This window comes from Zingiber officinale, chromosome 2A (assembly GCF_018446385.1).
Source record: "Zingiber officinale cultivar Zhangliang chromosome 2A, Zo_v1.1, whole genome shotgun sequence".
In the NCBI taxonomy this organism is placed as follows: Eukaryota; Viridiplantae; Streptophyta; class Magnoliopsida; order Zingiberales; family Zingiberaceae; genus Zingiber; species Zingiber officinale.
The window spans coordinates 87,337,321-87,348,973 of NC_055988.1; the positions used below are offsets into that span (position 1 = coordinate 87,337,321).

The following is an 11,653-nucleotide window of genomic DNA, read 5'->3' on the forward strand; positions in this document are numbered from 1 at the left end:
CTATCGTAGCCTCTTATTTATAGAGTACTATACCCACCTTCGTACCCATGATGTAGGGGCCGGCCAAGCTAGCTTGTGGATCAAGCTAGGGCCGGCCAAGCCTTGGTTCATGGGTGGCCGGCCCTAGCTTGAACCCAAGCTTAGGTGGTCGGCCCCCATTAAATTAAAAAGAATTTTAATTTTAAATTTTTCTTATGTGAAAGATATAATTTATTGGAGAGATTTAAAATTAAAATATCTCTTTTAAAAGGATCTACAAAAGATTAAAGAAAGAGATTAGATCTCTTTCCTTATTTGTAGATTGGAAAGATATTTTATTTTTTCTTCTTTATAAATTATTCACATGTAGAAAAATTAAAATTATAGAAATTTCTTTTTATCTACCATGAAGGGATTGTAAAGAGAAATTTTATTTTTTAAAATTTCCGAAGACAAATAAGGAATTTTTAATTGTTGATTGAAAATTATCTTATTTGCTCTCCATGAGGTGGCCGGCCATATACAATTGATTAGGAAATTTTATTTAATTTTTCTTAATTAATTGTTATCAAGGAAAGTTAAGGAAATTTTTATTGTAATTAAATTTCCTTATTTACCAAAGCTAAGGAATATAAAAGAGGGGGTTAGGGTGCCTTCATGAGACACAACCTCTATTATTCTCTCCCTCTTTTCCTTGGTGTTGTGGCCGGCCATCCTCTCTCCCTCTCTTCCTCTTTGTGGTGGCCGAAACCTTATTTTGCTTGGAGCTCTTGTGGTGGCCGGATACTACTTGGAGAAGAAGAAGAAGAAGGAGAGAAAGCTTGCATCCCTTGGAGCTTAGTTGGTGGAAAAAGTTCTTCATCCTTGGATTTTGGTGCTTGGCCGAAACTTGAAGGAATAAGAAGAAGGTGCTAGGTGGTCCTCATCTTGGAAGATCGTTGCCCACACAACGTCCGAGGTTAGAAGAGGAATACGGTAGAAGATCAAGAGGTCTTTCTAAAAGGTATAACTAGTATTTTTCCTTTCCGCATCATACTAGCTATTTTTGGAAATAATACCAAATACAAGAGGCATGCGATTCTAGTATTTCGAATTTGTTTTCGATGTTGTGTTCTTTTGTTTTTTCTTTTCATTGTGATTTGATTGTTCTTTTCGGTTGACCTAAAGTTATTTAAGGAAATTAAATATTAATTTTCCTTAAAAGGCTTTGTCTAGTCGGTGGTGGTTGTTCTCATATCCAAGAAGGACATGTGCCTCGCCACGTCAGTACTGGGAGCCAATTTTGGAAACTAATATTTAATGAAATTAATAACCTAGGTGATTTGGATCGAACGTGTTAAGTTCCGCAGGAGATCTGAGTCTAAACCTAAAAGAACAAATAGATTAAACTTTGGACCAAACGTATTAAGTTCCGCAGGTGATCCAAGTTTAATTTAAAAGAACACATGGTAGCTAGGAAAAGGTTCAGACCTTTGTACAAAATTTTTGTACCGTGGAACCATTAGGTTTTCCGAGTAGCAACCAACATATCATGTATAGGTCTCCTAGGGTTATGATCGATATTTATCCTATTCCTATCATGATATTTAAATTCAAAATTTTGCATGGCATACAATGATAATCAAAATCATTTCTCCTAGCATGCATGGGAACATAAGAATTTGAATTTGACTTTGAATTACGGTTCAAATTAGGGTATACCTCCCTTACCCTTGAAGCTCCCCCTTGACTTGAGCTCTTCTTCTTCTTCTCCCATTTCCTTAAATGTGCCAACTTCTTGAGCTTTCCCTTCCTTAGACATTTTGTGTGGTAGTATCTCATTTCTCCACACGTGAAGCATATAATGTGCTTCTTCTCCTTCTTCTTCCTACAACTCAAATTAGATTATAAAGAAATTGAATTGAGTTTAGGAGATATCCCTTTCTTACCCATTGGACGCCTACTCTTATAGTGTCCCTTCTCATTGCATCCGAAGCAAATGATGTGGTCTTTTGACTTCACTTCAGTGGAGATGCTCACTTGGTTGGTTTCTAAGACTTCTTCTTCACTTGTCTTGGAATCTTCTTCAATTCTTGAGGATGTAGATGATACTTCCTCATCCTCCTTCTCCTCGTTGGATGTTGAGCATGGATCAACTCCCGGTTGCTCCATCTCCTCTCCTTGAGCAATTGGACACATTTCCTTGGGCTCTTCTTCTTCTTGTGTAGACATAGGTTCTTCCCAAGGAACCTTCTTTATCTTGCTCCACAAATCGTGGGCATTCTCGTATTGACCTACACAACTCATCACATTAGAAGGCAATATATCTATTAAAATTGATATTACCTTATCATTTTCCTTCGATCGTGCAATCAGTTCCTCTGTCCAATATCGTGGTCGAAGCTTCTTTCCTTTCTTATCCTTCAGGACTTCGAACGACTCCTTGATCACCATCATGGCGTCCCAATCTGTATCGAAGAAGACCTCCATCTTCATCATCCAATATGTGATGTCCCATAAGCCTCCTCCTTCAAACTTCGGAGGTGCTATCAAGTCGGCCATCTTGTGCTCCCTTGGCGATTAGTCCAATGGAGAGCGTCCTCGCTCTGATACCACTTGTAGGAGATTGATGACCGGCTAGAAGGGGGTTGGATAGATGGCACCCTCAAATCGATTACTTCATATGTATTCGTTAGTGCGCAAGCGGAAATATAATAACAAATGCAAATCCGAATACAAACATAAACAAGAAAGAAATGCAAACCAATACACATCGATGTAACGTGGTTCAGAGATAACTTGCTCCTACTCCACGGCTGTCTGTAAGGTGGATGATCACTCAATCCGTCGGTGGATTAGTCCCCGGAAACTCTGGCTAGTTTAAACCTCCTTGTGGGTGGAGAAACCTCACCACAACACTCACCAAAGACACTTGGACACAAGGGAAACCTTGAGCACTTAGTGACTACTAATTAGGCTTTAACCAAGTCTAATTTTGTCACCTACGTTGGTCATCCCAAGATCCTTCTTATAGAGCTTGGAAGAAAACAGTCTTGTTATTTTATCGTTACCAGTTGACCGGTCCTTGCACCAGTTGACTGGTGCCAGCCCAACGGCTCTCTACCAGTCGACTGCTACAGTGCACCAGTCGACTGCTATAGTGTCGTTGGCTGCTATAGTACCCATTGACTGCTACAGTACCCCCTGTTGACTGCTACCCCCCCCCCCTCGGATTTTTCTCCGAGTACAATCTCTCATGCACTCATACCCTCACGACTCACTTGAATCTTCTTTGCAGCCTTGACCTCTTGCCTTCAAGCCTACTTCCTTTGGCTTTCATCCCTCAGATGAATCCAATCCCGTGGCTCATCCCCAATGTCATCCTTCGCATATGCCTCGAAGTCGCTTCCCTCGACCCTTGTCCTTGTTGCCTTGTCCATAGTCCCTCGGATGCTCCATCCTTCACCGGACCCAAAGCCATCAAGCTGAGTCATATGTGTATCCTGCAAACCTGCACACTTACATACACATATCAAATAACAAGGGTAAATCTAACTTAAATCCTTTGCCCAAACACCAAAACATATAGTCACACGGACCATTGGGATTGCTCCAACAGCTTACTCACAGAGCAACGGACAAGTGGAGGTAGTGAATCGAGAAATAGTCAAAGGCTTAAAAACCAAGCTAGATCATGTTCACGAAAGTTGGGTAGAGGAATTGCCTAGTGATCTGTAGGTCTATTGGACAACTCCCTGAGAAAGTATAGGAATGACCTCATTTCATCTTGTCTATGAAGGCGAGGTAGTTATTCTCATAGAAGATGGCGATGAATCCATTAGAAGAATGACATATGGATCGGATAATGATGAATTACGCCTCATCAACTTAGATTTTATTTCAGAAACTAGAGTGAAGGGGTACAATCAGCTTTGGATGGATATAATATATCTATATTTGCATATGGTCAAGACGGCTATTGGAAGACATACGCAATGGTTTTCTCCTTTCATTGGATCTCTTGATGTCATTACTTCTCTCCTTTAGCTATATGCATTGAATATGTTATTGAAGGTTGGAGAAGACTTGTTATTAAAGGTTGCATATGTTTTGGTAATTAAAGAAGGTTTTATGTTTGTGGTATAATGAGGTGATAAAGGGGCCCCACCAAGTGCGAGTCAAAGGAAGAAGATAACAGCCGATGTGGAGGTCAAAATCAAGGAGGTCAACACCAAAGGACCAACGGGCTCACTAAATGATAGCTGAGCAGAGCCCTACATCAAGGGTCGACTGGGCATAAGTCTCCCAACCGATAATGGGATGAGCCAAACAAAGGCGTGTGTAGATAACCGAATCCCTATTTTGATCGGGCATAAACATACTATCTAGACTCATTGTCGCAGGGAAGAGCAGCCGAATAGAGGAATATTAGGTCGAGCAGAGGAGTACTTGGTCGAGTGGCTATCTCGCTTGACCGATCGGCGGGAACACTAACATATATTTGGATATACTTTTGGGAGATAGTGTCGTCGACATGTGACATGGTCTACAGGCGGATCGTACGACGGATAAATCGGAGGACATGCCTATAACCAATTCGAGAACGTGTCCATGACCATGTATCTAGGACCAATTAGAGAATGTGTCAGTAAATAATGGGAGAACGCACCCACCTCTCGAAAAGCGCACACGTCGCCCACCAGGGTATTATATAAAGTGGGTCTGTACACCAGCGTAAGTATGCATAATTCACTTTGTGCGCTTGTGTTTCTATTGTTCCATCTTCTTCTTCATGCCGGTGACTGACTTGAGCGTCGGAGGGCCAACGCCGAGGACCCCTTCCCTGGCCCAACATTGACGTTTCTCATGCTTGCAGATGAGAACGTGGTCTAAATCCAGTCAACGTAGCAGCCACATCCTCATCTTTCTATCTCCATAATTTTTGGGCAGGATCATGGTACATTGTGAAGAAAACATAAATATAATATGTTAATATTTTGAAATGAAATATGAATATTATATGTTATTTTGATAATGCAATATGCTGTGAATATAAATTAATTTTGTGAATTGAAATGTGAATATCGTAAATTGAATGGTATTGTATTTAGTTTTAGAAATTTGATAAATGTATTGGTAAACTATGATATATTAAAAAAATTTAATTGGTTTAAATTGATATTAGAAGTGGTTTTAAACAGCTCCTAATGATATAAGATAATTTTTAAACTATTTCTATAAAATATATTCACAAGCGATTTGTAACTGTTTCTAAAGGTAAACAATCAGAAATGATTATTAATCACTTCTAAAGGCATGCATTAGAAGCAGTATCTAATTGTTTCTAATGGTAAACAATTAGATACAGTTATTAGCCACTTCTAATTGTTTCTAATGGTAAACAATTAGATACAGTTATTAGCCACTTCTAAAGGTATGCATTAGAAGTGGTTAAATGATTTAAACTGTTGGTTAATTTTACCACTTCGGTTGCCTTTAGCATCACCAACATTTGCAACAGTTGGCAAACCGATGCAATAGGTTTAGCGGCGGTTGGTAAATGTGAACCTTTGTTAATAGAGAACAAAGAAAGATGTCAAGATACCCTAACTCTTTGAGAACATCTCCTTTATATAAGTATTCTGATATGTTATCAGCTTATAGATGATAACGATTAGACTAAAGGGTTCTATAAATTAAACTCACATCTAATAATTCAAAATCTAATAATAGACACAATTGTTACCATGGAAGTTGTACTCGCCGACGACAAAGTTGTGAGGTGCCCGAAGGATAATGAGTACTCCAATCTTTTCTATGAGGTCCTTGATCTCAAGGAACCTTGGGATTCTAAGGTGGCGTTTGGTTAAACGATGAGAATGATTATGAGTATGAGTTTGATAGTAAGGTGGAATGAGAATGAGAATGGAAATGAAACTCATCTAGTTATATGAGTTTAGTTAATTCTCATAAATCTAGAAATCATTCCCAAATTATTATTCTCAAATCTATAATCCAAATATTATATTTTACTATTATTCCCAAACTCATCAACTAAACATCCTTAGGGTGAACCTACATGTAATGACAACATAGATATAGGAAAGAATAGAAGTAAAGAGAAATATAGCTATGATATAAAATATAATAATAATAAATATAGAAATAATAATAAATATATGAAAAATATAATAATAAATATGGTAATATATTATTATAAATATAATAATAATAAATAAAAAATGATATGCTTAAGGAAAAAAATTTAAGGAAAAATTTAAGGATAGACATATAAAGTGATGGGCCCATAAAAAATGAAATGGTGGGGCATAACTTTATGTGTCTATCCTTGAGTTTTTTCTTGAGTATATCATTGCTCATAATAAATATAAAAATAATTGTGATGGTAATTTAAATATATTAAATAATTACTTTATCATGGACCCGGATGAACTTTGAAACCTTATTACCTCATAAGACCATTCCATTTTTTACCATCGCTCCATTCAGGTGGCAAAAAAGGCGATTCGCTCGCCTCCAGCTACTAGCCATTAGTATAAATGGTCAAGACATGGAGGAGATTATACTCAGTCACGTCAAATTTCGATCCCAAAATCTCATATAATAACATCCTATATTTTAACTATCACACCATCCCGAAGGGACACCATCGCTCCATTCAGGAGGCAAGTGATTCGTGATTATCTTACTTATAATTAGATCATATAAAAAATGGTGGACCTGTTTTTGATATCGAAAAAGATTTACCGAAAGAGACGTCTCATTTGCAACTCTGTCCAACTCGTCAACGGTAATATATTTATGTTTATATTATATTTTATTTTAATTTTACACGTAAAAGAACTTTTAGTTTTCTTTTAATGGGTCCCATGCTGGATCAAATCTCGTCGTTGTATCTTGGAGCCATGTGTCACGGGAAAAGGTTAGGTGAATTAATTATGATTATGCACACGGCAAACCATTGAAAAGACTAATAAGTGACAAATTAAGTACAGCTAATCCTACTCTATTGTTGTACTTTAATTAATTCATCATCTGCAATAATTGATTATTTTTTCACGTGAATGTACTTGTCCATTTTAAATCCCAATATTAGTTAAATATTATTTTAATTTGGTCAAAATTAATCCACTTGATTAAATATTATTAAAATAATTTTGATCAAAATAATTTTAACTAAAATGTTTAGGACGTAGAGTGAATTAAAATTGTTTGGAGTAATTTTGAGTTTAATTGAAACAAATAACAATCTTAGGCAAAACCGCTGAAATAATTCTTGAGAAAGGTAATTTTAGAATATACAACGTTGTTAAATTTGCTCTTTTAAAGATAATGAAAATAAGGGATGTTTTAGACAAAAATTAAAGGGCGTCCTTTTATTGGAATTGTCAAAATGACTCTTTCCTTTTCCTTTTCCTTTTCCTTTTCCTTTATTATCATAATAGAGTCAGTATATTCTTTTAATGTTATTGTTGTATTAGATACTAGTTATATAATTATTATAACATAGACACTTCATATATAGTCAAAATTAATCAATATTATATCATAGTAACAATTTAACTTTAATGGGTACTAATAGCAATGTGATAAAGCAATTACATAATTATTACAATATGAGCACTTTATCGCTATTAACATTGGTCAATACTAATTAATATCGGTTAACATTATATTATAATAGTTATAAATTACAACTATTGTAAATGTATACTTATTATAGATCATAACTACTATAATTGAGTAACAATTATCACCAACATAATAAAAAGAATAGTTTTGAAACAGTAAATTGTATAGAGAAAAAATAAAGTATTTTTTATAATAAATAAAAGAGGACATTTTTTATGGACAATTTTGAAAAAAAATAAAGAATGCTCTTATGATTTTAATTTTTTAATTAACTACATGGAAAATAATAATTCAGCAAGTAAAATTAAGCAGTATAATTAGTACATTTGAGAAAAATTCTTAATCATAATGTTAATTTTGCATGCAATTCTATTTTATCCAAAAAAACTTTATTTTCATTTTCTGCATACAAAATTTTATTTATTTCAGCTCCCTCATGTAAATATCATTACCTAATTATCTCTCAGATTTTTTTTAGGTACAAAAAGTCTAAAAATAAGTGTAATTCCTCTTAAATTCAGCATTTTAAATTAGAATTGAGTATATTTTCTATCAAGATTACTCCTCATATTTTTTTAGGTACAAAAAGTCTAAAAATGAGTATAATTCCTATTAAATTCAACACTTTAAACTAGAATCGAGTATATTTTCTATCAAATTGATCACGACTTTCTAATTGCCTCTCAGATTTTTTAGGTACAAAAAATCCAAAAATAAGTATAATTACTCTTAAATTCAGTACTTTAAACTAGAATCGAATATATTTTCTATCAAAATTGCCCCTCATATTTTTTAAGTATAAAAGGTCTAAAAATGAGTATAATTCCTGTTAAATTTAGTACTTTAAACTAGAATCGAGTAAATTTTCTATCAAATTGAGCAAAGCTTTTTTCCTATCTAATATAATTCTACTAAATTCAGCATTATTTAAAGAAAATCTAGTATATTTTCCATCCAATTGAGGTGAAAAAAAAAGAATATTGTTCAATTTGATAGAAAATATACTAGATTCTAGTTTAATGTGCTAAATTTAAGAAGAATTATACTTATTTTTAGACTTTTTATACCTAAAAATATCAAGAATAATTAGATAAATTAATGTCTATTTTATTTGACTGGAGAGTGAAAATAAAGATTTTTATTGATAGAAATTGTATGTAAAGTTTAATTTTAATTAGGGATTGTATGTAAATTTTCTGGATATAATTTAATCAATGAAAAATTATTATGTAAAAGATGAAATATGTCATATTCATGATTGGAAAACAGTGAAGAACTCGAAGAACGTGTACGCATGGAATAAATGCATGATATGTAAACGTCATGCATGGGTATCGTTAAGTATTTCGATTAATTGTTTCATTTAATTTCAGCAAAGATAATTTTATCAAATACATACGCTTCGATAAACTTTTTGTTTTTATTTTTTTTAAAATAGACTTTGCTAATTAATCGAAAAGAAAATTTAACATTTAATTATTATCTTTCGTACAAAATTGTTACGCATAAAACAAGATCTAAGCGTTGTAATGTTGGTGGATCATGGTGATGACTTTAATAATTTTTAAAGCACATGGACACGAGAACTTGACTAAGATTTTAAATTATTTTATTTTTATCAAATTCGAATCTTGAACCTAACTACTTAGAATAATTGCTTGAGTAAGTCTGTTCAATTCAATAATTTTTTACTAGATTGAACTTAGTATACGAGGTTTTTAATTTATTGTTTAAAACTTGTTTTTTGAACTTCTATGATTTGCTAGTAAACTTATTTATTTATTTTAAGATTTTCTTTTATTTATTTATAAATTTGATAAGAATGAATAAAATTTATGAATATTATCTATATACGAATAATAAAAAAGTGAATTTCTTCATTTAAATTAATAAATTATGTAAATTGATTTACTTATTTAATTTTATATACATTCAATTTAATGAACATAAATAAATTTTAATTAAATTGCCATTTAATTCATTTAGATTAATTCTCTTGGCTAGAAGTCTTGTTTTTTTTTATGATTAAGGTGAGCGGTCTAGTTTGGTCATATAAAAAATTTTCATCGTTTACCATGATAAATTTGAAATACAAATGAATCTTAGCAGACGACTTAGTATCACTAGTAAACCATGGATGAGTGTCTAATCTTTATTGTATGGAAGTTTGTCTATCTAGGAACCCTTTGAATAGAAGTTAGTTAGGATTGATTACTAGAATGGAAAAGAGAAGAAAGTATCGATTTTAATTTCTTCTTTGTTTACTTGCTTCAAATCTAGAGGGATGCAAAACAAAGCCACTTTTGTGAGTTAAGAGCAGTTAATTGTAGATTAACTAGTTTACCATCATCATCTACTTTGTTTTTTTATCCAAAGAAAAATACATGAAATTAATAAAATTAAATATTTAATTTAATTTAATTTAATTTGCCAGCTAAAATCCATGCTCCACATGCCTTGCCTCTGTCCTCTTCCTTCTCTTTCCCTTCCATAAATACTCACACCCTTCATCCTTTCAAATCACACAGCCCTAAATAGTGCAATTAATCCTCTATTGATCGCCCCTTAATCCTAATTATCTGCTTAATCGAGCTCCATGGCATCCACTAAGCCTGCAGTCTCCGGCGCCACCACAGCCGCCCTGTTTCTGCTGCTCAACCTCCTCTGCTCCGCCACGGCCTGCGGCACGACCAGCTGCCCCACCCCGAGGCCGCCAAACCCGAGGCCGTCGCCCAGCGGGAAGTGCCCGGTGGACACGCTGAAGCTGGCGGCGTGTGCCAACGTGCTCAACGGCCTCATCACTGTCGGCGTCGGTAAGTTCCCCAAGCAGCCCTGCGAGTGCTGCACGCTCCTCGACGGGCTCCTCGACCTCGAGGCCGCCGTCTGCCTCTGCACCGCCGTCAGGGCCAACGTCCTCGGCATCCACCTCAACGTCCCGATCGACCTCAGCCTCGTCCTCAACTACTGCGGAAAGAAGACCCCTAAAGCCTTCCAATGCCCTTAACTCCACCATCAACTCCTCCATCCATCAGACAATATTCTTCTCATTGGATTCACATCAGTTCGATCTTTCTTTCTATGTTGATTTGCTTTTAGTTTGATTGGTATTGTGGCAAGATTTAAGTTTATGTGAGTGTGCAAGTGTTTGATTTAGCATTCATATCGAGTGTGTGGGTTTGCTTAATCAGTGTTGTTGTACTTGTTTCCTTCGGATATTAATTTTAATAAAAAGTCTGAATTTAAGTGTGTATAAGTTTGGATTTATCTGATAGACAAACTAAAAGAAAAGACTGTCTAATTTCAAAATTAATCGAAACTTGAATATCTTAATTACATATATATATATATATATATATATATATATATATATATATAATATTTGAATTATTATTCATGTGGAAAAATAATTTATGGATCCTAAAATATTTATTGGGGAAGGGGAGAGAGGTTGATCAATTAGAGCTTAATTGTGTGTGCATAGGGAAAAAAATAATAATCTTAGTTAGCTTCATTAATTTTTTCTGGGGTGATCGATTCGATCTCATGGAAGTTTTTCCATTTATCACCAGGATAAATCGGGAAGTGCACACGGCGATCAGCTCAGAAGCCCAGCATCCTTTGGTTATGCCCCCATTTAGAGGAAAAGTTCCTATAAATTAAATACACCATAGTTGGGGTTCGAATCGTGAGTATCTGAATGACAATCTGGATATCATAATGCAAAACCATAGCCCTGAGGACAAATTGTGTGTGCATTAAGGATGATAGTAATCACGGGTTAATTAATAAATTGTAGGGACGATTGCTTAGTGAGCTTGATGATTAGGGAACTAATTAAGAATTTAAAATTAATAAATATTAATTTTATGAGCTTCATTAATTAGAACAATGGACCAATCAATATGTAAAAATATTAATATTATAGAATATGAGTATTTTTTTTATTTATCTGCTTTCGAAACGGTTATATTCTTCTAAACCCTAGAAATTCAAGAATCAAGATTTTCAATCTGATTAATTTTGAAGATAGATGATGTAGTCT

The 11,653-nt window shown here is 34.3% G+C and overlaps 1 protein-coding gene across 1 annotated transcript; it reads left to right on the forward strand.

Annotated features, from left to right (window-relative positions):
- Nucleotides 1-10,121: 10,121 nt before the first annotated feature.
- LOC122041443 (14 kDa proline-rich protein DC2.15-like) lies at nt 10,122-10,861 on the forward strand. The gene has a single exon (XM_042601123.1). It carries the CDS (start codon nt 10,208-10,210, stop codon nt 10,613-10,615), a length of 408 nt encoding a protein of 135 aa, XP_042457057.1. The 5' UTR covers nt 10,122-10,207; the 3' UTR covers nt 10,616-10,861.
- The last annotated feature ends 792 nt before the right edge of the window (nt 10,862-11,653 follow it).

What these genes read in the sequence shown, in the direction of transcription:
- LOC122041443 (XM_042601123.1), top strand. Translation starts at nt 10,208, where the DNA reads ATGGCATCCACTAAGCCTGCAGTCTCCGGCGCCACCACAGCCGCCCTG.